This window comes from Pogoniulus pusillus, chromosome 15, assembly GCF_015220805.1.
Source record: "Pogoniulus pusillus isolate bPogPus1 chromosome 15, bPogPus1.pri, whole genome shotgun sequence".
Taxonomy (NCBI): Eukaryota; Metazoa; Chordata; class Aves; order Piciformes; family Lybiidae; genus Pogoniulus; species Pogoniulus pusillus.
This window is the reverse complement of record NC_087278.1, coordinates 4,846,531-4,873,345: the sequence shown is the minus strand read 5'-3', so window position 1 is coordinate 4,873,345 and position 26,815 is coordinate 4,846,531. Positions and strand designations below refer to the sequence as shown.

Here is a 26,815-nt window from a genome sequence, read left to right as displayed (position 1 = left end):
GCTTCATTGCCCTTCTCTGGACATATTCCAGTATCTCAACATCTCTCTTGAAGTGTTTTATTTCCTCTTGAAGTTTACCATTCCTCTGTTAAAGGATATGAATCTACTTTGAACTAGTCAAAACCTCTAAACATGCAATCTGTCTCTTTTTTTCAGCAGGGAGCTGGACAAGATGATTTTTGAGGTGCCTTCTAAAGTACTCAAACCACTCTAAAAATAATAATGGCAATAAAACAAAGCTAAGAAACTTTTCAGATAAATAATAAAATCCCAACAAACAAAACAGCAAATTTCATAATGATAACCTTTAATAATAACCATAATCATAACTGCTGATAGAATCACAGAATCAGCCAGGTTGGAAAAGACCTCCAAGATCATCCAGTCCAACCTAGCACCCAGCCCTGTCCAGTCAACTAGACCATGGCACTAAGTGCTTCACCCAGGCTTTTCTTGAACACCTCCAGGGACAGTGACTCCACCACCTCCCTGGGCAGCCCATTCTATAAACAGGGAATTGGAGATGGAACAAGGGGTAATGGCCTCAAGCTGAGGCTGAGAAGGTTTAGATTGGACACTAGGAAAATATTTTTCATGGAGAAAGTGGTAAGGGACTGGAATAAGCTGCCCAGGGAGGTGGTGGAGTCACCAACCTTGGGTGTGTTTAAAAGTTGTCTGGATGTGATGGTGTGCATCATAAAGCACCTGAATAACTGTCATTTCAAGTGGAATCAAGAAAAGAAGAGAATTCTGTCTTAGGCATTTCCTGCCACATGAAATGCCCCATTCTGAGAAATTAAACCTAAGAATATTGGTTGATAACATTCTGGAAAGTGACCCCATCTAATGATGACCTTTAAAATAATACCTCTGTGCCTACCGAGGCTGAGATGAGTTCCCCATCTCCTAATCTTTTACCAGTGTTTTAAGGAGGGTGGTTTTTGTCTATAGATATATCTTGGAAACAGCAATAGATTTATTTGTAAGAGTTTTCCCAGATAGGGAAGCTATTTTTAAGAGTAACTTAGTAGATGTTCAGTTAATCCATTTAGACTGGCTCCATTTTCAGACATTCAACCTTTCAAACGCTGGGACTGCAACAGACACTAACTCACCACAAAGACTCATGACTGACTCAAGGTTTTTGACTCTTGACTGTAAGAAATTGTAGAAATGGTACCATTAAAACTCCTGTTGGGTCTCTGTGATACCAAAAGAGGAACTGGAAAGAGAAATCCTGAAGAAGCTTACAAGGTTGGAACCATACTTAGGTCACACTGATAAACCCTGCCAGCCGCCGGCAACAGTATTGCAAAGCAACTTTTTGCAGTGCCTCACATCCCCTTCTAAAGGGACTTGTGAGAACAGCTCAAAAGAACTGGCTCTACACCCAGAAATAAGTAATACTACACGACATTTAAGACCTACTGTGATCATTGCATGGCTTGAGATGGAACCCCAGCATCACAGAAACATGCAGGTTGGAAAAGCCCCTCGGGATCCCCAAGAACCCTATTCTACAAGATTCACCTTAAACCATAGCCCTAAGCACCACATCCAAACAACTTTTAAACACACCCAGGGTTGGTGACTCCACCACCTCCCTGGGCAGCTCATTCCAGTGCCTGACCACTCTCTCAGTGAAAAACTTTTTTCCTTGAGTCCAACCTAAACCTCCCCAGCCTCAGCTTGAGGCCATTCCCCCTTGTTCCATCTCCAGCTACCTGTGAGAAGAGCCCAGCAGCAGCCTCTCCACAATGTCCCTTCAGGTAGCTGCAGACAGCAATGAGGTCTGCCCTCAGCCTCCTCTTCCTCGCACTACCCATCCCCACCTCCCTCTCCTAAGATGTATTCTCCAGGTCCTTCCATAGCTTCCTTGCCCTCCGCTGGACCTGCTCCAGCACCTCCACATCTCTCTTGTATTGCAGTGCCCCAAACTGAATACAGCACTTGAAGTGTGCCCTCACCAAAGCCAAGCACAAGGAAGGGACCTTAAAGATCATCTAGTTCCAATTCCCCTGCCATAGGCAGGGACATCTCCCACTAGACCAGGTTGCTCAAAGCCTGGTTTTAAACAACCCCAGAGATGAGGTACAATGGATGGAATGCAGTAAAATGAGTATTTGTTTGTATTCATCTCAGTATTTTCTGTGTTTACTGACAACCATCCCTGTCTGTACCACAGTGACACCTAAAAATGTGTGAACTCAAATACATAATATTTTTAGCCCATTGTTGATTCTTCAGTGTGGAAAGCCACAAAGAGGCAAGAGCCTAAAGATGTCAACACAACTGTTTCTTCAGATTAGCAAACTAAAGAGCTATAGTGAAGAAAAATCATAGAATCAGAACCATAGAATCAGTCAGGGTTGGAAGGGACCACAAGGATCAGCTACTTCCAACCACCCTGACATGGGCAAGGACACCCTACCCTAGATCAGCCTGGCCACAGCCTCATCCAGCCTGGCCTTAAACACCTCCCAGACACGGGGCCTCAACCACCTCCCTGGGCAACCCATCCCGGGCTCTCACCACTCTCATGCTCAACAACTTCCTCCTCACCTCCAGGCTGACTCTCCCCACCTCCAGCTTTGCTCCATTCCCCTCAGTCCTGTCACTCCCTGAGAGCCTAAAATGTCCCACTCCAGAGTGCCTTATTAATTGTAATGAGGAAGAGGAAGCAGCTCAGTCTTGAACTCTGGTTACACATTGATGTGCCACCTCCAGAAGATGGTGAAAGTGCCAAGTCCTGCACAGATCAACAGAAAAACTCAGGAAGAAAATCCATATGTAGCCTAAAAGATCTGCTCCTGTAGCTGACTAGAAAAAAATTGGTATTGATATCTGGAATTATCTTTGCTTGAGGACTTCAGCAAGTTGGCTGAGAGACCAATAAATCTTAATGCAAGGAAAGAAGATTCAAGGAGCATGAGCATCCTGGGTGAAAAAAGAGATGTGTTACTTAAAGGTTTGATAACTGCTGCTGTTCCATGAAACTATGACTGGGTGGAAAGCTTGCTGACTTAGGTGCTGATTACTCTGCTGCTAAAGCATCATGCAAGCAGCAGTGTCCAGCTGGCACTAATGATACTTCACAGTGCTCCATCTGCAGCTCTCTATGCATGCACTGTGGGGGGAATGTCCTGTACAGAATACAGGAGATAATTGGGCAAGAGAGGCAAATAGCACAAACCAAACTTAAACACCTTCTGCTTACGAAAGGTGACCTCAAAGTGCACCCAGTGAGGTTTAGGTTGGATATTAGATGAAACTCCTTCACTGAAAGGGTTCTTACACATAGGAATGGGCTCCCCAGAGAGGTGGCAGTGGCAGAGGCACTACTTTGGGGGGTGTTCAAGCGGTATGTGGAATAGTTTGGTATTGAGCCTTCAGTTCTGGATTGAGGGTTAGAATTGTCAGAGCTGAAAGGGACCTCAAGGATCACCTAGCTCCAACCCCTCTGCCACAGGAAGGGGTACCTTACATTAAGACAGGTTGCTCAGAGCCACATCCAGTCTGGACTTGAAGATCTCTAGGTTTGGGGCTTCCACTACCATCCTGGGCAAGCTGTTCCAGCATCTGAGCACCCTCATAGTGAAGAACTTCTGAATATCCAATCTGAATCTGCCCACTTCTAGTTTTGCTCCATTTGCCCTTGCCCTAACACTACTTGACATCCTAAAAAGTCCTTCATCACTGTTCTTGTAGGCCCCTTGTGATACTGGAAGGACACAATAAGGTCTCCTCTGAGCCTCCTCCTCTTCAGACAGTACAGTCCCAGCTCTCTCAGTCTGTCTCCATAGGAGAGGTGCTCCAACCCTCTGATAACCCTCATGGTCCTTCTCTGGACAGACTCCAGCACTGGACTGGATGATTTTTGAGGTCACTTTGTCCTGGAGTCCTGTACCCCTAAATTCCTCTCCTGCCCGGACTTCGGGGGGAAAGGGGAAAAGCCGCCTGGTTTCCCCCCCCCTCGCCTGCCCTGCAGCCGAGAAGGGGGCGGCGACTGCCCCGTGAGTTCCCGCGCTGGAGCCAGGCTGGGATTGGCCGTGCGCTTTCGCGCCTAAAGTGTGGTAACTCTGCCCTTTGTCTAGCGAAGGGTATAAATATTGGGGGTCTTCCCGCCTTTGGGGTTCCCGCTTTGGATTTTGCCTGTGCCTGGACGAGTTCGCTCACTCTCCTGTGCCTGGACGGCAGAGAGACTAAGGACTTGCTTTGGTGTTAGGCACACCTTTGTCTGCCTAACGACCCTTAACGACCCTTAACGACTCCTGTAGCCGCTGGAGGAGGAAGACAGACCGCACGAGCCAGCCTGAGTGAGTTATTTGGCTTAGCTTAATTTAGTAAGAAACCGCTATTAATTAATAGCTAAAGCCTTTTCCAAAAACTGACTTCCAAATATATATAGTCAGATTATTAATGGTATCCTCGTAGAATTCTCATGCAACTTAACCTGTTTATCAAACGAAATTAATCTTTGTATATATAGTTGTGGGGGCGGGTTTTGTAAAAATAAAAAATATCTATTTTTGATAAATTTTCGACTCGGCCACGTATTTCTGCCCTCCGCAACACACTTCCAACTAGATATTTCCTGTGACTCTGTGGTTGAGTCACCATCCCTGGAGGTGTATAAAAACTGTGGTACTAAGGGACATGGTTTAGCACCAGACTTTGTAGAATTAGACAGTGGTTGGACTTGATGATCCAACCAAGACAATTCTATGCATCTGTCACAATCCACCCTCAGCATCCTCAATCCCACCAAAAACTGGTGCACACCTGGAAGCACAAGCTACCACTTCCACTTACATTTTTTAAGTTTAAATACTCTTATAATCCAAAGCAAAACTCTATTTAAAGATAGTCCTGAAAAATGGGAGAGGTTTTATATCTAGGCATGCAGTGAGACCCTACCTGGAGTACTGCATCCAGTTCTGGAGCTCCCATTACAAGAAGGATGTGGAGATGCTGGAGTGTGTCCAGAGAAGGGCCAGGAGGATGCTCAGAGGGCTGCAGCAGCTCTGCTGTGAGCACAGACTGAAAGAGTTGGGGCTGTGCAGTCTGCAGAAGAGGAGGCTCCCAGGTGACCTTCTTGTGGCCTTTCAGTATCTGAAGGGAGCCTACAAAAAAGCTGGGGAGGGACTTTTTAGGCTCTCAGGGCGTGACAGGACTGGAAGGAATGGAGCAAATCTGGAGGTGGGTAGGTTGAAGCTGGATGTGAGGAGGAAGTTGTTGAGCATGAGAGTGGTGAGAGCCTGGAATGGGTTGCCCAGGGAGGTGGTTGTGGCCCCATGGCTGGAGGTGTTTAAGGCCAGGCTGGCTGAGGCTGTGGGCAGCCTGCTCTAGGGTAGGGTGTCCCTGGGCATGGCAGGGGGTTGGAACTAGATGATCCTTGTGGTCCCTTCCAGCCCTGACTGATCCTATGATTCTCTCCATCTTGGCCTGAGAAAGGCTCCTTAAACCCAACCAATCAAACCCAGACTGACTTTTTTGACACATTCCATATTTCAGAACAATAATTTGGCACTGTTGCTGGTTTGTGTCATTTTATACTTAACAGTTGTAGATTCAAAGTCCTAGTGCAGCCCTGGAAGAGCAGCTTTGTTATTTAGATTAATGGCCAACTTCACACTAAACAAAGACCATCAGGAAGTGACTCAAGGAAAAAAAATGATCATTATAAGGAACTGTAGAGCAAGAAGTGATGGTAAGCTAGGAGAAAGATAATTTTTCACCTAAAGATATGGAAAAATAAATGAGAATGATCAATTGGCTGAACTCCTCTCTGATATGCCAAAAATAAATCAAAGAAATTATGAATATCAGTTCTTACTCTAAAACATACTGCTCGTCCTTTCATCTTCCTCCCTCACATTACAGTCACTTTGTTGCCTGGGGCTCAGAACAGAAGGGCAAGGATGCCATCCACAGGGACCAGGACAGGCTGCAAAGGTGAGCACAAGCCAACCTCATGAGGTTCAACAGGACCAAGTGCAAGGTCCTGCATTTGGGTCAAGGCAAATCTCAAACACAAATCCAGGTTGGGCAGTGAGTGGCTGGAGAGCAGCCCTAAGGAGAGGGACTTGGGGGTGCTGCTGGACAAGAAGCTCAACAGGAGCCAGCAGTGTGCACTTGCAGCCCAGAAAGCCAAGCAGAGTCTGGGCTGTAGCAGGAGAAGTGTGGCCAGCAGGGCCAGGGAGATGATTCTGCCCCTCTGCTGTGCTCAGACCCCACCTGGAGTACTGCATCCAGTTCTGGAGCCCCCATTACAGAAAGGATGTGGAGATGCTGGACCATGTCCAGAGAAGGGCCACTGGGATGCTCAGAGGGCTGCAGCAGCTTTGCTATGAGGACAGACTGAAAGAGTGGGGGCTGTTTAGTCTGCAGAAGAGGAGGCTCCCAGGTGACCTTCTTGTGGCCTTCCAGCATCTGAAGGGGTCCTACAGAAAAGCTGAGGAGGGACTTATCAGGGAGTGACAGGACAAGGGGAAATGGAGCAAAGCTGGAGGTGGGGAGATTGAGCCTGGATGTGAGGAGGAAGTTGTTGAGCATGAGAGTGGTGAGAGCCTGGGATGGGTTACCCAGGGAGGTGGTTGAGGCCATGGCTGGAGGTGTTTAAGGCCAGGCTGGATGAGGCTGTGGGCAGCCTGACCTAGGGTAGGGTGTCCCTGGGCATTGCATGGGGGTTGGAACTAGATGATCCTTGTGGTCCCTTCCAACTCTGACTGATTCTGTGACTTTGTTAGGTTTCCTGAGGAAAACACCTTGCTGTGTGTATAGGTAGGCAGACTCAGCACACAGTTCAAGTCAGAAAGGCAGCCCACATCCACACTTCCACAGGTGCCCACGAAGATGTGGGGTCACATCCCGACAGCCACAGAGCAAGCTGGAGGAAAGAGAGATGAGGTTTTCTCCCCAGCACCCTCCAATGCATTGTGAGTTTCTCTTTCTGAGATGCTAGTTTAGGGGATAAATTCCTGACTAGATGAAACACCTCCACTTTCTGATCCCAGCCTGAATTTGAGCAAAGCAATTACAAAACCATCCTCTGGCATCACGTCAGATCAGTGGGGAAGGTGACTGTGAGACTACCACCATGAAGCTTACAAGAAGGCCAAGGGTGTGCCCAGGCTGCCAGTATGTGGATGACCATCACCAAGCTTGATCCTAGAATCATTGGTGCTGGAAGGGACCACTAGGATCACCTAACTCCAACTTCCCTGCCATGGGCAGGCACACCTCACTATAGATTAGATTGCCAACAACCACATCCAGCCTGGCCTTAAAAACTTCCAGGGATGGGCTTCTACCACCTCCCTGGGAACCTGTTCCATTTTCTCACCACCCTTACGGTGAAGAACTTCTTCCTAACATCCAATCTGGACCCACCCACTTCTAGTTTTGCTCCATTCTCCCTAGTCCTATCATTACCCAACATTCTGTCCTCAAAGGCTGCTGTCCCAGCCCAGCCTCATCCTGCTCCCCACTCTGTCCCCAGCCTTATTACCAAGGCTGCCCTGGGACTGCCCAGCTCCTCTGCTTCACAATATTTATTTGACAACCTAAACCTTAAGTACAGAAGGACATCCAAAGCAGCATAATCCTATGCACTCAGGCTGAACCAAACATCCATGTTGTCTCCTTTGGTTGAACTCAGCTGTTCTGCCTCTTCCACCCCCCTGGACTGAACAGCATATTTTTGCCATCTCTGCCTAGGCAGATGCAGGAGTGAGCTGAAACTGTTTGCCATGGGTCTACCCTCATCACAGCACAGTCAGGGTGTAGGTCTCCTCACAAATTGCTGCTGCTCCTCTCGCAGCATGGCACATCCTCCTGCACCTGTCCTTGTGGCTGCCTTGCCTCTGCTTTGGCAGCAGCACTTTCTTGGGGAGAAGAGGGCTGCAAGCCACAAATAAGTTCTTCACTATGAGGGTGATGAGACACTGGAACAGGTTTGCCCGGAGAAATTGCAGACACCTCATCCCTTCAAGTGTTTAAGACCAGGCTGGATGAGGCTTTGAGCAGCCTGGTCTTGTGGGAGGTGTCCCTGCCCATGGCAGGGGGTTGGAAGTAGACAATCTTCAACCTCCCTTCCAACTCAAGCCATTCCATGAGAATATGAAATCCCACTGAGGAGACTGCAACACCAGTGGAACCAAAGCCACTTCAGCTACACCACCTTTTTCAAACACAACATGAGATAGCCAAGGAAAGATTGAATTGTTTTTCCACTACTTCTACTTGTACAGACACACTGATCTAAGACAGGCAGGAAAGGTTCTCCTCTCATCAGTCCAGTCTTACACTGCCCTTGCAATTTGGCAGAAGGTGTCCATTCCCTCCTCTTACACCTCCCAGGCAGCTGCCTATAAGATACTCACTGTAATTGGAAGAATAACTGACATTAAGGTTGCCAGCTTCATTGGGATTTCTTCTTAATAACAAGATTGAAAAGGTGAAAGCAGAACAAATTTATTCTGCCAGAGCCAAGGGTTTGTTCCTGATGACAAAGTTGCAGAGAAGGACGACAGAAGCAAAACCTGTTTTATAAGATGACAGATGCCTGAGCTGTCACTTGGAACTCCTCAAGCACCTTTTGTTTGCTGCAGGGGAGAAAAAAATAGGGCAACTGAATCTCATGAGAGCTGAGGCCTATGGGCAGCCTAGGGGCTGCTTGCCTCCTGCCCAAGCAAAGCCTCCAAGCTCTCACAGCTGAGTTTGTTCAGTGCTTCCTACATTTATGTTGTTACTCTCATCTGCTTTCTTAACGGGCAGGAAACACACTCCTGGCTTTGTGTGCTTCAGCAACAAGAACATCTCTCTTACAAGGAGAGTCTGAGGGAGCTGGGGCTCTTTAGCTTAGAATAACCATAGAATCCAGCAGCTTGGAAGAGACCTCCGAGATCATCCAGTCCAACCTAGCACCCAGCCCTAGCCAGACAACCAGACCATGGCACCAAGTGCCTCATCCAGGCTTTTCGTTTGATTACTCTTGAGCTAGAGGTCATTGAGGGGGGTAGAGGGAAACTCATTCCAGTGAAGCTCAGCAGACCCCGTCAATTTCAAGGCAGTGTGGCAAAATCCTGCAGTACTTTCCACAGCTAAAGAAGACAAGACTTGGAATGCAGGCAGGAAGCAGTGAAGGAAGACATTGTCATGCATTTCTTCACTATGACAGTGCTGGAGCACTGGAACAGGCTGCTCAGAGAGGCTGTGGAGTCTTCTTCTCTGGAGACTTTCAAAACCTGCCTGGATGCATTCCTGTGCAGACTACCCTAGGGGATCCTACTTGGGCTGGGACTGGATGATCTCTGGAGGTCCCTTCCGACCTGTTCTATGATATACATAAACACATTGAATGAGAACTTCAGGGCCATTTCTGTGAAGGTAACCTTAGCAGATGTTAGACTGAAGTGGCTCAGAAGTTGCTTCTCTGAAGCTTACATCACTTAATGCTCAGATTTTTCTGTAAAGCCATTTAAATTTGGCCATTAGTGGTTCTGCTGCTTCAGCTTTCAGATATTGATGCCCAGCTCACGTACCTAAGTCTTTTTCTGAGCTTGACTGACAGTGTTTCAGTAATGTTCTCAATCAAAACTTCTAACATGACAAAACTCAAGGTTAGGAAGCCATACACAGATTGTGTTTCTGGGTGTCATGGGTTGAGTTGAATCTGTTGATGATATTCAATAGCAGGCTGCTGTCATGCCAGCTTCAAAATGAAGGTGCTGGCTAAAGCAAAGTGTCCTGGGGCTTAAAGTTCAGATTGTGACAGGAGAGGCTTCCTGCTACAGATGCTGCTTCCAGTTTTGTGCTTCGGGGTGTGGGACTAGGGTGGATTCTGCCTGCTTGGGTTGGGGGAATGGTTTTATCACTGGCTTCTGCTGCTGCTCCTGCATTTTGCTGCCTGTTTTCTGCTGTGCTGGTTTAAGGCTCCTTGGAATATTCTAACAAGAGGAATTAGATCATTGGATGTAAAAGAGTAATAATGATAAAGTACCTATCATTCATGGGGCTGCTAAAAGGGATAAAAAGGCCAAGTACAAACAATTTTTCCCTCTCTGCTCTGAGATGCTTCTCCCTTTGTTTCTATTTCACTCTAATAGCTTCCACTAACCGTGGGTAACAGATAACATGTAAGTCTTGCTGGATGTTTTCTGTCTGGGAGAAAGAGAGAGGGTGGTGTTGGCTTCTTTTCTGTGTCCAGGAGGGAAGTTTGGATTTCTGTGTTATTTCCTTGTAAATAGATGCAAATATATTGTGTGTATGTGTTTGTAAATTTAGCTTTGCTGTAAATACAGCTTCATCTATCTTCAAAACTGAGTTGGTCTGGTTAATTTCAGTTGGGGGGAGAGGGGGAAATTCCCAACCCACTGCACCTGCAAACAGGCTAAGGTAGTTGTGCAGTGTATTATTGCCAGTAAAGCTCACTATCTCAGCCCAGAGGTTTGTTCATGTGCTACTTTCCCTCCCATCTGTGTATGGGGCTTGTGACAGCATGGAATAATAGAACAGAATCATAGAACAGCTTAGGTTGGAAAGGACCTCAAAGATCATCTAGTTCTGACCCCCTGCCATAGGCAGGGACACCTCCCACTGGAACAGGTCACTCAAGGCTTCATCCAACCTGGCCTTCAACACCTCCAGGAAGGGAGCAGCCACAGCATCCCTGGGCAACCTGTGCCAGTGTCTCACCACTCTCACTGCAAAGAACTTCTTCCTAACATCCAGTTTAAATCTCCCCTCTGCCAGTTTAAACCTATTACTGCTCATCCTGTCCAAGACCTTGTCAGCAGTCCCTCCCCAGCCCTCTTGCAGGCCCTTTTCAGATACTGGAAGATTCTTGTAGCCTGTCCTCATAGCAGAGCTGCTGCAGCCCTCTGAGCATCTTCATGGCCTCCTCTGGACTGGCTCCAACAGTTCCATGCCCTTCTTGTGTTGGGGGCTCCAGAACTGCACACAGTACTCCAAATGGAGTCTCATGAGAGCAGAGGAAAGGGGCAGAATCCTCTCCCTTTTCCTGCTGGCTCTGCTTAGGCTGTGTGAAGCCAGGACACTGGACTAGGAGCCCACACTGTGCAGACATGCACGAACAGCTTGGCTGGGAGGGTGAAACTGAGCTGCGAGCCTGGATGGTTAGCAATACAGAGGCATTATTTCTACAAATGACCACTTTTAGCTACTGCTTTACCAACAGAATTTTCTGCAATTTTTTTGAAGCAATGGGCCTTTAAACTTGATGCATGTCCAAAGAGCTGTTGAGCAGAGATTTCCTTGGCTATGCTTTCCATTTTCATCTTCTAGCCTTATAGAAAAGTCTTGTGTCAGCAAACTCGGTTACTGTTTTGCTGAAATAAGTATTTCCCTGCCCTTATAAAGGCAAATCTCCCTGTTTTGCAGTTTCTGCCTTTCTATCATCTAAAAAGTAAAGAGGAGGGAAATGGAAGTATTTGGGGGAAAAAAAAAAGGTGTGGATTTGACTTGTAATCAGAACTCAGTCTAAAATATTACCAGATACACAACTTCTTAATCAAAAGCCTGGTTTCCATGGTGACCAGCGCATCCTCTGCTGGTTTGGTTTGGTTTTTAACAAGACCTTGCTCTTTTAGTGTCACCCATTGCCACAATTGGGACTTAAAATGTGCTGAGAGAAATGTGACTATTGTTTTCCCCTCCCTCTAAACCAAGGGGAGTGCTTAGATGTCCACACAGGACCAGCATAATGCATATCTAAAGCAACATGATCTGAGTACAAAAAGCTACCAATCCACCAGAGTCACTGGTAGCTACTCTGCTTAGATGAAAATGCTCACCAAAGAACTTTTAAAGCCATCTGAATGTCAGTGGCAAGCAGGTGAGCTATTGCTCAAGCTCATCATAGAATCAGTCAGGTTGGAAGAGACCTCCAAGCTCATCCAGTCCAACCTAGCACCCAGCCCTGTCCAATCAACTAGACCATGGCACTAAGTGCCTCATCCAGGCTCTTTTTGAACACCTCCAGCTTTAACATGTGTTGGAGCATAATCTAGAATTTGGTGTGCTGTCTCAGACCAGGAGCCTTTGAGTTCTCTTGCTGAAGCCTCCTATCCCCAGTAACAGGCAGAGTTCATTTCCTGCCATCTTTATTATTAGATGTGATCTCTTCTTCCCTCACCCTATAAATTGAATAATCTCATCCTTCTAGCCATGAGATAAACCCCAACTTCAAACCAAGCTGAGCTCTTGATTTCCTTTATATACCTATAGAGCTGCTTTCAGTTGGCTTATACAGTCACTTCCCCACTTACTACTCATAACATTTGATAGTAAGAAAGACCTCATTGCTGTGTACAACCACCTGAAGGGATGTTGTGGAGAGGCTGCAGCTGGGCTCTTCTTGCAATAATTGGAGACAGAACAAGGGGAAATGGCCTCAAGTTGAGGCTGAGTACATTTAGATTGGACATTAGGAAAACATTTCTCATAGAGAGAGTGGTCAGGGACTTGAATGAGCTGCCCAGGGAGGTGGTTGAGTCACCAACCCTGGATGTGTTTAAGGTTGACTTGGATGTGGTGTTTAGGGATATGGTTTAAGACGAATTTTGTAAGGTAGGGTTCTAGGTTGGATCCTGAGAGGCTTTTCCAACCTGGATATTTCTGTGATTCTTCTGCCTGATCTCCTTGCATAGGAGGAAACACCTATCACTGAACTGGTCAGATGCTTGTCCCTGTAGTACCAGCTGTAACAATACACACAGCTCCCAGTTTATTCCTGTTCTCAGGCAGCTCCTCCAGCAACTAACTAAAATCACTAGTAACCCCCAATCCCTATCAGTTTATGTAGCATTCAAAATTCATATGATATAGACACAGTCTATTCCTCATAGCAAACTGCATCCCCTGCTCAGCTGCCCAGCACACTTAATATCCAATTCAGATCCACATCCTATTTTTGCCAATGACTCATTTCATTTCATCCTCACCCTCTTGTGGTCACAGTTCGAGTCTATTACATAACTCAACCCAGCAAAACATAGAACTCAAATTTGTACAGCTTCACTGCTTGCTCATAATTTATGGCAAAGATGCCTTTTACTCCAGTAAAACAGGTTCTAAACTATCAGCTCAACTAATAAGAGGGACTATTCTGCTTCATCTGCTATCCCAAAGACCACTTAGAGAAGTCTGATTTCTGCTCTATCACACTCTTATCCCTGTGGCCTTGCAGAATGGTTGGATAATGGCTCCATCTTTTCCTTTCTTCTCCCCTCACCTACCATGCACAGAATGGCAAAGTGTAATATCTGCCTGAGGGAGAAAAGAAAACAAACCCCACTTTGCAACAGGCTTTAGCTGCAGCCTGTTCTTATCTTTATGTATGGAGCTGCGCTGATGCTTTCCCTTCTCCTGCAGACTTCATCTTCTATTTCTACTCTGCAGCATTTTCATTTGAAAGATTGAAGCTTTTCAAGGATGGGGATGACAGTAATTTTTTTTTGCCAAGGGAGAAAGAAGCACCCAGGGGAAGTATTTAAAGGAAATGAGAAAAGAGCAGGAGGGGTGTTTGCTGTTTTAAGTCCTGATATGGAAAAGGTGCCTGGGCTTTTGAGAACTTGTCATCTGCAAAGCAGCAATTCCTCTGTAACCTCAGAGTCTTGCTTGACGTATGGATTCTCGTTGAAATAGTTTACCCCCACCCAGTGCAAACAGCGAGGGGTAAGCATCCATTTCTGTAGCTTAATTTCTAAGATAGAAAGGGGGGGAAAGGGGATAGGAAACAACAGGCAAAATGAAGCATCAACAGAGGAGAGAGAGAGAGCAGTTGTGTGACACCAAACCACAGGGCTTGTTCTATAAAGGCAGCGATAACCAAAGGCAAAGGCATGACAAGAGGCAGTGGGAGGCGGCTCTAAGATGTGTGAACAAGTTACTTTGCACTTGAATAATGGCTTTGGACATGCCAGGTTACATTACACTGCAGCACAGGTGTGACTTTCCATTCGTTCCAGCAGAGTTTCAGCTCACTCCTGAATGTCTAACTCCAACTCGGAGTGAGGAGGCTCCTGTGTTCTGTTAGGATTCAACTGCAAACATGTCAGCAGACTTCAGCATTCTCCCTGAGGTGTTCAGTCCCCCATAATGAATGCTTCTCATTCTCCTCTAGTAAAAGACATTGCTCAGGCAGAAATGCCATGGAAATGTTAAACCGCAGAGACATGAGCATAAAGCAGCAGAGAATCGACTGGACATTAAATCAGCCAGTGCCAAGTAACTCCCCTGATTACCTGCTACAGAAGCAGAGGCTTGCAGCTGGAAGCTAGCCACAGGTCAGTTCTCTGGAGTGATCCACTCTCTCCTCGACCCTAACCAGCTAGTTCAGCGCCCTGCCACCTCTATGGCCCCGCAGACATCCAGCCCCACCAAGTGCCCCGCAGGCATCACCATGTTTTGCCGGTTCAACATTTCCTTCCTGAACTCAGTCTGATTCTTTAGCACTAGAAGGCTGCATCTGGGTGCAGTATGGAGCCATAGCCTTAAGTGAAAAGCAGCTCTGATACTGACCAGAACTCTACCCAACCCTCTTCTGCATTACAAAACACGAGTATTGCCCAGTGTGGCCACTGGAGATTACAGAAACAGATTCAAGAAAGAATAAGGCAATCAAAAACAATTACAGGAACTTCTGAGGTTGGAAGGGATCTCCAGAGATCATTGAGTCCAACCTCCCTGCCACGGCAGGATCACCTAGGTGAATCTGTACAGGAACGCATCCAGGTGGGTTTGGAAAGTCTCCAGAGACTGAGCAGCCTGTTCAAGGCTCTGTCACCCTCACTACAAAGAAGTTTCTCCTCATGTTGAGGTGAAACCTTCTGTGTTCCAGTTGGTAGCTGTTGCTCCTCGTCTTATTGCTGCTGAGCAGTGAAAAGAGCTTGGTCCCATCCACTTGACACCCACCCCTCAGATACATGTATACATGGATCAGGTCTCCTCTCAGTCTTCCCCAGACTAAGCAGCCCCAGGTTTCTTAGTCTCTCTTCATAGAGGATATGCTCAAGTGCCCCACTCATCCCCGTGGCTCTCCACTGGGCTCTCTCTAGCAGGTCCCTGTCTCTCTTGAACTGTGGAACCCAGAACTGGACACAGTATTCTAGGTGTGTTCTCAATAGGGCAGAGTAGAGGGGGAGAAGAACCTCCCTAGACCTGCTGGCCACACTTTTCCTGATGCACTCTAGGACACCATTGACTCTCTTGGCCATGAAATGAAATGAACAAAAGCTTACAAATCCAAGTCTGTGTCACCTCAGGAGCAATTTGAGAAGGAAAGTGTGTATTACAGGCCTTCCTAAATATAAATTCACAGGAAGCACCAGCAAGGAGCAAATGGCAATAGCATCAAATTCCAGTTTGACTCTGTGTAATAATCATAGAACCAACCAGGGTGGAAGAGACTTCCAACATCATCCAGTCCAACCTAGCACCCAGCCCTATCCAACATCATCCAGTTCAACCTAGCACCCAGCCCTATCCAACATCATCCAGTCCAACCTAGCACCCAGCCCTATCCAACATCATCCAGTTCAACCTAGCACCCAGCCCTATCCAGTCATCTAGACCATGGCACTAAGTGCCTCATCCAGGCTTTGCTTCAACACCTCCTGGGACGGTGCCTCCACCACCTCCCTGGGCAGCCCATTCCAATGCCAATCACTCTCTCTGGGAAGAACTTCTTCCCAATATCCAGCCTATACCTACCCTGGCACAACTTGAGACTGTGTCCCCTTGTTCTATTGCTGGTTGCCTGGGAGAAGAGGCCACCCCCCACCTGGCTACAATGCCCCTTCAGGTAGTTGTGGACAGTAATAAGATCACCCCTGAGCCTCCTCTTCTCCAGGCTAAACAACCTCAGAAAGAGAAGGCTGGACAGTAGATGCACTTCCAGCTCTGAAGATGCTCTCTAAAGACAGGATTGAAGCACACTGATACAGCACTACAGGAGGAATGGGTTAACCTTGCAAGTATTAAATGCCTTCAAGCATGATCAGTGCTAGTTAACATTTGTAAGGACAGTTGTAACAGGAACTATCAACTCACTGTCCTTAGGCAAACCTTGGGGTCTCAGTGCTAAGAACCGTTAGAGAATTAGATACATTGATTTAAGTGGCACACCTCTCAAGCCTCAAGTTAAGCACACTCTTAATTGCTTTGCTGGATCAGAAGCAAGCAGCTCAGCATCTTCTAGGCTTGATCCTGTGACAGAAAAAAAATCAAGCTACAGAGGTTTTGCAATTTTTATTTCCTTCCTTTTAGAAATGAGGCTTTTAGAATGATCTATGAATTTACTGCAAGCCAGAATTTAGAGCATGTAATAGTACACATCTTTGAATAGTAAAAGCTATCCTATTGATAGCCAAAGCCTTGCATTTGCTTAAGTACTTGTGCTTAGATCTTTAGCAGTATAGACTTAAAGGCACTCTGTGTCCCAAGAGTCAGCAAGGACAGTAATCATAGAATCCAGCAGCTTGGAAGAGACCTCCAACATCATCCAGGCCAACCTAGCACTCAGCCCTATCCAGTCATCTAGACCATGGCACTAAGTGCCTCATCCAGGCTTTTTAGAACACCTCCAGGAACGGTGACTCCACCACCTCCCTGGGCAGCCCATTCCAATGCCAATCACTCTCTGTGAAGAACTTTCTCCTAACATCCAGCCCAGACCTCCCCTGGCACGACTGGAGACTGTGTCCCCTTGTTCTGTTGCTGCTTGCCTGGCAGAAGAGACCAACCCCACCTGGCTACAGCCTCCCTTCAGGTAGTTGCAGAGAGCAATGAGCTCTGCCCTGAGCCTCCTCTTCTCCAGGCTGCACACCCCCAGCTCCCTCAGCCTCTCAGCAGCTTTGTTGCCCTTCTCTGGACACATTCCAGCACCTCAACATCTCTCTTGAGGAGCCCAGAACTGGACACAGCACTCAAGGTGTGGCCTAACCAGTGCTGAGTACAGGGGCAGAAGAACCTCCCTTGTCCTGCTGGCCACACTGTTCCTGAGCCAGGCCAGGATGCCATTGGCTCTCTTGGCCACCTGGACACACTGCTGGCTCATCTTCAGCTACTATCTATCAGTACCCCCAGGTCCCTTTCTTCCTGGCTGCTCTCAGCCACTCTGTCCCCAGCCTGTAGTGCTGCTTGGGGTTGTTGTGGCCAAAGTGCAGAACCCTGCCCTTGGCCTTGTTCAGTCTCATCCCATTGGCCTCTGCCCACCCATGCAGCCTGTCCAGGTCCCTCTGCAGGGCTCTCCTACCCTCCAACAGATCCACACCTGCTCCTAGCTTGGTGTCATCTGCAAACTTACTGATGCTGGACTCAGTCCCCTGGTCCAGATCATCTGTAATGATGCCAGCTGGATGTGGCACCATTCACCACCACTCTCTTGGCCCAGCCTATCAGCCAGTTCTTGACCCAGCACAGAGTGAATCTGTCCAAGCCACCAGCTGCCAGCTTTGCTAGGAGCTTGTTACCAAAATACTTCAGATGTTTTTTAATCCTAATTAATCATATTTATTGGATGCAGTGTGCTCTTTAGCTGTTTTAGGCTTAGACTGAAACAAATTTAAGTCTCATTTTATTCAGAAGGAAAATGCAGGCACTGCATTTCAGTAGCAAAAGATGACACAGCACTGCAGGAAAGGCTTCCTGCTACAAACTGAACTCCCATTTTGATACAAGTAGTTAGCACTGAAAGATTCTGCTGGTAGCTAAGTAGAAGAGCTGAGGGAGATAAACCTGTTCTTCATGGCCACTCTGATTAATGAGCAGAGGTGTGATGGCTGTTGGCAAACTGGACAGGGCAGCAGTGGCACTGAGCTAAGTCTATGCAGTTGTGTTTCTTGAATTCAGCTGACTTCAACCAACATCTTTGCAAACAGTATTTTTCCTCTCTAGGAGCTCTCTGCTAGTCACATGCAGAAACCTATTTCTATTCCACTTGCTTTTAAAGATACTGTTCAGAGAACATCAAACCAACCTTCCCCACCTTCCCTTCCATAAGGAGAGAATAGAAGCAGAAACAGTCAGCAATACTTTAAGCACAGCTGATTTTGCCCTTGGTAAATAAAAAGCATGGACATTCAAGTGAGCAGCCTGATCAGGGATAACACAGATGTGTTTTATTTCTACTTCTTTGATTTTTTGATTTCATCAAACCCTTTGCAGCCAAAAGCAAGCACCACCTCAGAAATAACCATCATAATTTCACCCCACTTCTCTCTGTCTTAGAAGCACAGAATCAGTCAGGGTTGGAAGGGATCACAAGGATCAGCCAGTTCCAACCCCCCTGCTGTAAGCAGGTATAGCCTACCCTAGATCAGGCTGGCCACAGCCTCATCCAGCCTGGCCTTAAACACCTCAACCACCTCCCTGGGCAACCCTCTCACCACCCTGATGCTGAAGAACTTCCTCCTCACGTCCAGTCTGTGCCTACCCACCTCCAGCTTTACAGGAACCCAATGCATAGCTACAAACTGAGCGCTGACTTTGCAGCTTGCACTGAGCTGGCTGGAAATGGTGCCTGGTTGTGGCCAGGTCACTGCGCGGTGCTCTGCCTTTTGGTTGCTTCCAGTCATGGTAAGGAGACTCAGCACCACCTTGTGGCTTTCACATTCGTATGCAGTTCCCAGGAGCCAGGACTTGATAAGCCCTTCAAAACACAGTTTGCAACTGGAACTCATTGACTCTAAATTCTAACAGCAACAGTTCTGTTTCCAGGGCTGCTTAGCACTTCCTTTTCAGCCTCTGAAGGCTGTGGTCAGGAGAAATGACCATGTCAGATGTCTGCTGCTGAAGTGGCTATTACTCAAACTTTACAAGCTTGTATCTGTCAAATACTCAGAAAGTGAAACTTACTGTCTTGACTGGGGGTGTGTATGTGTTTGTTTCCCCTTCCTTTCTTTTTAAATATCCCCCACACACCCCCCAAGTCTAAATAAGCAACTTTGTTTTACTCTCACAGGATGAGCTCTCCTCTCCCATAACCTTCTGCTTGTTATTCTCTGCTTAATTTCCAGTATATCTCTCTCCTCTTTGGAAAAATAAAAAGCAGCCAGCTTGGCTAAACAATTCTAATCTCCTCTTGTGACAAATTTTTCACCCCAGACATTCCAGGCTTCTATTTGCTTTGCACAGCTGCATCACACTTCTGATTAGTAGCAGGAATGATCAGCTTCTACCATTTCCAGATGAGAGCTCCCAGCTGACTGGAGACCAAAACATAGTCCTGTCCTGCAGAGTCTGGAAACCTGCACTGTTGTATTTCATCACTTCTCCCTATTCTGTTCCCCAAAGCCATCCATTTCCTCCTACCTGACGTTCAGTTTCTCCTCTGTAGTGATGGTGTCTCCCAGCTTAGATTTATGAATTCACCTCATCAATGCACTCCCCCTTTGCAGGCAGAAGTCATCCATAAAAGTATTAACCTTGGGCTGGAAAAACTCCACCGTTGCTTTGCTCTCACTTAGTCTTTGCCCTCCCACAACTGTTGTCATGTCCCACTCAATCACCTTCTTTTTCACATTATGATTCTTTCAAGCCTCATTTTTCTCCAGATGAACAAATAACTTTCCTTGGCAGACCAATGCTATCCCTTTTACAGGATTCAGTTAACAACAAATCTGGATGCTAGGAGGAAGTTCTTGCCAGAGAGAGTGATTTGCCACTGGAATGGGCTGCCTGGGGAGGTGGTAGAGTCACAGTCCCTGGAAGTGTTCAAGAAAAGCCTGGATGAAGCACTTAGTGCCATGGTCTGGTTGACTGGATGGGGCTGGGTGATAGGTTGGTCTGGATGATCTTGGAGGTCTCTTCCAACCTGGTTGATTCTATGACTGTATGATTCTATTCTGTGACTCTACTCTCACTTCCTTTGTGTGCAGAATATTAGATGAGAAGATGAGGCTCAGGGCAGACCTCATTGCTGTCTACAACTACCTGAAGGGAGGTTGTAGCCAGGTGGGGTTGGTCTCTTCTCCCTGGCAACCAGCAACAGGACAAGGGGATGTAGTCTCAAGTTGTGCCAGGGGAGGTCTAGGCTGGGTGTTAGGAGGAAGTTGTTGGCAGAGAGAGTGATTGGCATTGGAATGGGCTGCCCAGGAAGGTGGTGGAGTCACCATCCCTGGAGGTGTTCAAGCAAAGCCTGGATGAGGCACTTAGTGCCATGGTCTGGTTGACTGGCTAGGGCTGGGTGCTAGGTTGGCCTGGATGATCTTGGAGGTCTCTTCCAACCTGGTTGATTCTATGAAACAAATTTAATTGGTGTCCTACACCATGTATAATAAAGATGTGTAAATATTGTTGACTCAAAACTGTGGCTTACATGAAGTCCACAGATCATTCTAAAAAAAAGCAATCAGTGTCACCAATTATTTCTTGTGCAGCATTTTGTCATCATTGTGTGATTTAAAACAGGCCTTAAAAGCTGCAGGAGACAAGACAGCCCTGTCAGAAGCTGCATGGAGGCTGCAGACTCAAAGAATCCATTCATTTAAAGGGTATGTTTACACATGAATCAAAGGACACAGATGTTAATTTGGGTTTTTGGCTGTGTCAAATATGGCACTCACAGCAAGTGGCAATATCTCAATATCTTGCAGTGCAGAAAATAAATAATTTAAATGATGATTCACCAGCAGGGAAAGGAAAAAAACCTCAAAGGAGAGGTCACGGGAATTGCTGCAAACAAAGCAGAGAGACTTCAACAAGATTTGAGCAATGAAGCTGGAACACTTTCAGATTTCCTTATGTTAGCAAAACGTCCTGTGTGCTACAACTGTAAGATTGTTTTTTGTTCCAGAATTTGTTTTTGCCTGACCACCTAAAAGAGAGACTCAGGCAGACTCCTGAAGAGGGTCCAGCTGACTCGTGTCCTCTACATTTTCCCCTGTCATTGCTGGGAGTTTTTCTCCTGAAATAGCTCTACTGCATACATTCACACACCAGGGATCAGGCCAAACCTCCATTCTTCATTGGGACTGGGGTAAGGTTGAGACAGGCAGGGGGAAGGTGAAGGGGTGGTTGGGATCCCCTCCTGGGAACTCAGCTTTCTGGGAGGGCTGTTGTGTTTCTGTATTACCTTTTACCTTGTATATTTCTGTGTATAACTGTGTATCATAGAATCAACCAGGTTGGAAGAGACCTCCAAGATCATCCAGTCCAACCTAGCACCCAGTCCTATCCAGCCAACTAGACCATGGCACTAATTGCCTCATCCAGGCTTTTCTTGAACACCTCCAGGGACAGTGACTCCATCACCTCCCTGGGCAGCCCATTCCAATGGCTCTGTAAACATCTGCTTGTATATTGTGCTAAGCTGTAAATAATAAGCTTCATTCAATTTCCAGAGCTGGCTGAGTCTAGTCTGGGTGATTTCCAAAGTGTGGGGGGGCAAGGAACACCCAAACCATCCTGAAGAGTTAATCAACATGAACTCAGCTGAAAAAAGTGGATACACAGTTACAGAATAGTTATCAGAACTACATTTCTTTATGCTACTCCCTTACAAAATGCCCAAGTTCAGAGATCAGTGCAGGATAATTGCTCATGTTCTGCCCCATTCTCAGCAGAAGCATGGCTTTTATTAATAAGTGCAATCCTCCCCCCCCCTAGAAACCCCACGGTATTAAACCACAAGTAGCTCTAAAGGTCCAAGAATTCCCTTCTAGAACAGATGAAATTGATTGATTCTGGATGTCAGTTACGCTCCTGTATCCAAGGACAAAGTTTGACTCTGCTCTGTAAATTATCTAGCATTGCAGGATGCTGCTAAGCAACAAAAGAACGAAATGAGACTAATGTTTCCAGTAGGATGCAAATCACCCACAAAGACCTGCTCCCTAAACACATTCAGCTGCAGCTGTATCACTTTCACTCTGCATCCTAATACATAGAGTTGTACTGTGTTGATACTTTTATTTGCCACATCACTATCTGGTTCCTGTGAACGCTGACATTCGGCTCAGAACTCCCTGAGCATGGTTTTCTACAAGTCCCCAGACATGTCCTAGCTAGGAGGAAGCATCCAGAATTCTCCCAACAGCAGCACTTAAAAAAGGACACAGTAGAGGCAAGGGATACCACCCAGAGGGACTTGGATAGGCTTGAGAGGTGGGTCCAAGCCAACCTCAGGAAACTCAGAAAGACCAAGTGCAAGGCCCTACACCTGGATGAGGGCAGTCCCAAACACAAGTATAGGCTGGGCAAGGAGTGGCTCAAGAGCAGACTTGAGGAAGTGGTCTTGGAGATGTCAGTTGACAAAAAAAATCATCATGAGCTGGCAATGTGTGCCTGCAGCCCAGAAGGCAACCATGAGCTGGGCTGGATTGAAGGAAGTGTGACCAGCAGGACAAGGGAGATAACTCTTCCCCTCTGCTCTGCTCCCATAAGACCCCAGCTGCAGTACTGCCTCCAGTTCTGGTGGCCCCAGCATAACAAGGACATGGAACTGATGGAGTTGGTCCAGAGGAGGGCTATGAAGATAATCAGAAGGCTGCAGCACCTCCTCTACAGGAACAGGCTGTGAGAGTTGGGGCTGCTCAACCTGGAGAAGAGAAGGCTCTGGGGAGATCTTATAGCAGCCTTCCAGTACCTGAAGGGGACCTGCAGGAAAGCTGAGGAGGGACTTTTGATAAGGGCATGTGGTGATAGGACAAGAAGCAACGGTTTTAAAGTAGAGTAGATTTAGATTAGTTTATTAGATGATTAATATAAGGGTGATGAGACACTGGAATTAACTGCCCAGAGAAACTGTGGATACCTCATCCCTGGAAGTGCTTAAGATGAGGCTTTAGAATAGAATCAACCAGGTTGGAAGAGACCTCCAAGATCATCCAGGCCAACCTAGCACCCAGCCCTAGCCAGTCAACCAGACCATGGCACTAAGTGCCTCATCCAGGCTTTTCTTGAAGACCCCCAGGGACAGTGCCTCCACCACCTCCCTGGGCAGCCCATTCCAATGGCAAATCACTCTCTATGGGAAGAACTTCTTCCTAACATCCAGCCTATACCTACCCTGGCACAACTTGAGACCCTGTCCCCTTGTTCTATTGCTGGTTGCCTGGGAGAAGAGGCCACCCCCCCACCTGGCTACAATGCCCCTTCAGGTAGTTGTAGACAGTAATAAGATCACCCCTGAGCCTCCTCTTCTCCAGGCTAAACAGGCCCAGCTCCCTCAGCCTCTCCTCATAGGATTTGTGCTCCAGGACCCTCACCAGCTTTGTTGCCCTTCTCTGGACACCTTCCAGCACCTCAACATCTTTCTTGAATTGAGGGGCACAGAACTGGACACAGCACTCAAGGTGTGGCCTGACCAGTGCTGAGTACAGGGGCAGAATAACCTCCCTTGTCCTGCTGGCCACACCATTCCTGATGCAGGCCTGGATGCCATTGGCTCTCTTGGCCACCTGGGCACACTGCTGGCTCATCTTCAGCTTACTGTCTATCAATACCCCCAGGTCCCTTTCCTCCTGGCTGCTCTCAGCCACTCAGTCCCCAGCCTATAGCGCTTTAAGCCACCTGATCTACTGGGCTGTGTCCCTGCCTAGGGCAGAGGGTTTGAAACCAGGTGATCTTTCCAATTCAAGCCATTCAATGATTCCATGAGTCTGGATGTAAGTATCAAGTATACCCTCTGCCTCATTAATCAATCTCTGAGTCTTTGCAGAAACATCCCCAGTGCTGATGCAGTACTCGAGCTACTGCAGCCCAGCTGCACATGCCTGGGGAGCTGTCAGCTCTGCTGCAAACAAGCCTTCCGAGCAAGGCAAGGCAAGGCAGTCCCTGAAAACTGATACAGTGGAAGAAACTCAAGCAATCTGGGCATGAGATGCGTTCTAACAAGGTCCACTGGTGAGGGCCATCACTGGTGCTGCAGACATAGTCCTGCAGAGAAGCTGCTGGCGGTGAAGCAACTCCAATCGGTACGCACAGAACACTTGACCCTGTTTACATGCAGTGCCCTCTCCTGTGCTGCAGGAGATATTTAGACTTAGAACAATCCCATGGATTATCAGCTGTTTTATTTGAGACAGAAATTAGGACATTAAGCCCTCAGGGCAAAGATTGGACCTCCTTGAGCAACGAGTCATGTTTGCACCAGCTCTACTGGAAATGGACATTGCTTCTGTGCTGAGCTATCACCATGCTGCTGTGCAGCTCCTCAGGGCACTGCTTTCCTGCCCCCCGAGCTCCGAGCTCTTCAGGGCAGTGCTTTCCTGTGCCCCCCGAGCTCCGAACTCCTCAGGGCAGTGCTTTCCTGTGCCCCCCGAGCTCCGAACTCCTCAGGGCAGTGCTTTCCTGCCCCCCGAGCTCCTCAGGGCAGTGCTTTCCTGCCCCCCGAGCTCCTCAGGGCAGTGCTTTCCTGCCCCCCGAGCTCCTCAGGGCAGTGCTTTCCTGCCCCCCGAGCTCCTCAGGGCAGTGCTTTCCTGCCCCCCGAGCTCCGAACTCCTCAGGGCAGTGCTTTCCTGCCCGCCGAGCTCCGAGCTCCTCAGGGCAGTGCTTTCCTGCCCCCCGAGCTCCGAGCTCCTCAGGGCAGTGCTCTCCTGCCCCCCGAGCACCGAGCTCCTCAGGGCAGTGCTTTCCTGCCCCCCGAGCTCCGAGCTCCTCAGGGCAGTGCTTTCCTGCCCCCCGAGCTCCGAGCTCCTCAGGGCAGTGCTTTCCTGCCCCCCGAGCTCCGAGCTCCTCAGGGCAGTGCTTTCCTGCCCGCCGAGCTCCAAGCTCCTCAGGGCAGTGCTTTCCTGCCCCCCGAACTCCAAGCTCCTCAGGGCAGTGCTTTCCTGCCCCCTCCCACAGAACTCTTCAAAGACCCTGTAGCTTCTTACACTGAGAGCACAATTAAGGCATTGGTGTTTGACTTGCATATATATCACACTGGCACCCATTCTTCAGGACTGCCCTGCCAGCAGCTCCTCATCAACTTATAAGAGTTTTATTACACTATTACTGTTTTATTTTTAGCTAACGTTCCTGCCTTGCTCTACAACATCATCCCTAAGTGGCAGCTGAACCTCACTGTAAAGCTCATTCACCACCTGACTATCCCAAACCCAATAACTTTACAATAAACCCCAGGGTTGTCTCTCATAATGGGAAAAATGCTAAGTACCTGCCAGTAAATTTAGCATTTCTAACTCTCAGTTTGGTGGGAAAATAAACTAGGACACAAATGAGGCTTCCAGAAGGTAGTGACAGAGTTCATCCAAAGAACACTGGATTGGGAGCAGGGGGTGCAGACTTACACTGCTCTTGACTGGAAGCATCAAAACAAGGATGAAAGTCACCACAGCAGTGTCACCCCTTCCAGGATTGAATTCACAAAGACCCCACTCTCTGGGCAGAACTTTGTTAATTCCTCCCACTCAGCAAGACAAAAGAGGTAGCCTAAACTGAAATCCTTTTACAGGGGTTCAGTTATGAAGCTTGTAAAACAGGGCCTCATTCAGCAGCCAGAAAAATCCACTGAGGTCACGTCCCACTTTCTATCATCATCGTGATCAGAACCTCTCAGACACAAATGGGCACAGTCAAGCGATCTGTCCCAGCACCAGAACCCTTTGTCAGTCACCATCTTGCCTGGAGACCATGAAAGACCTCCAAACCCCAGTCTGGAAGCACCTTTATCACTGACAGGCACGCTGCTGTCTCTGCTAGCTTCTGATAGGCATAAGCCTTTGAAGAGGGTCAGGACACAAGTGTGTTCCCATGGATGGGACTGGATGCTCATTATCCATTCCATCCTGTGGTTAGCCAGGTGTTGGCAGCATTTGGGCTACCAAGGTGCCCTCCCTCATGCAAAGTTCTGTGACAAGCACAGCAGAATGAATACTGTCTTCAAATATGTCTCCATGTATTACCATGGACCTAACCTCAACAAAAGACTTGGTCTAGAGGTTTTGAAGCAGTAGTTATATTATGGTGGCCGAGAACACGATGCTCTTTGTTTCTGATTATTGCAAGCAGTTTGCCTCGTGGTTTAAGAAGAAAGTGAAGTTTCTGTGGCCTAACCCATCCTTAGGAAGCAGTCAAAGCAATGTGGCAGCAGAAGCAGCTATTTAACTTGAGCACTAAACCTGCTGATTTCAATTGACACGTGAAAATGAAATAGTTGCTTACCTGTAGAGTCCTGACTCAAAGTTTCTTGGCTGCTACTGCTGTAAGAAGGCACTGGAGTGATAGAAAGGGAAGCTGGGCAGGATAATGGAAGCGAGAAGTCGTTTTGGGTAGTGAAGCACTGAAATGCAGGAACACAGGCATCTTCAGAGAAGGTGTGAGGGAGATGAGAGGTCCCATACACGTAGGGATTTCTCCAACGAAGCAGTCCTGTTGGAAGAGAGCCAACACTATCAGAAGCTGATAATAAACACCTGTGTCCTTTGTATTATAGCAGCCTCTCCCTTTGCAGACAAAAAAAAAAAAATATAATAAGGCAATTTAAATTCCTGGGTTTATCATTAAGGTGGCCTGCTCCTTGTAAAAGAATCCCATCTTTTCTTCTGGTCCACTGTTAGCAATGTTGTTAAAAGCTGCAGGTATACATAGAATTTCATCGGTTCATAGAATGGTTTAGGTTGGAAAGGACCTCAAAAGATCATCTGACCAGTAGATCAGGCTGTTCAAGACAAGCAGAACACAGCTCCTTCACTCAAACAAGCAGGCTCACTGGAACTAGTGACATTTTTTCCCTCTGCTGTCGATGGAGTAGGATGTTTTCTGAGCTACACTGAAGAATGCTATTCCCATTTTCTGAATAGGAAATTAAGGACTGGCATCTGCTTAACCTAAGAGAATCACAAAACAA

General features: G+C 47.4%; 1 protein-coding gene across 4 annotated transcripts in view; it reads right to left on the bottom strand.

Moving 5' to 3' along the window:
• The window catches only part of ANO4 (anoctamin 4), a 231,837-nt gene that overhangs the window by 202,430 nt on the left and 2,592 nt on the right, over positions 1-26,815 (bottom strand). For all 4 annotated transcript variants that reach the window (XR_010304974.1, XM_064155007.1, XM_064155008.1 and 1 more), the window contains exon 2: positions 26,131-26,337. Coding sequence is in view for 3 of the 4 variants with exons in the window: in XM_064155007.1 (XP_064011077.1) it covers positions 26,131-26,337 (207 nt within the window). In the remaining variant the exon portion in view is untranslated. The remainder of the gene's footprint in view (positions 1-26,130; positions 26,338-26,815) is intronic.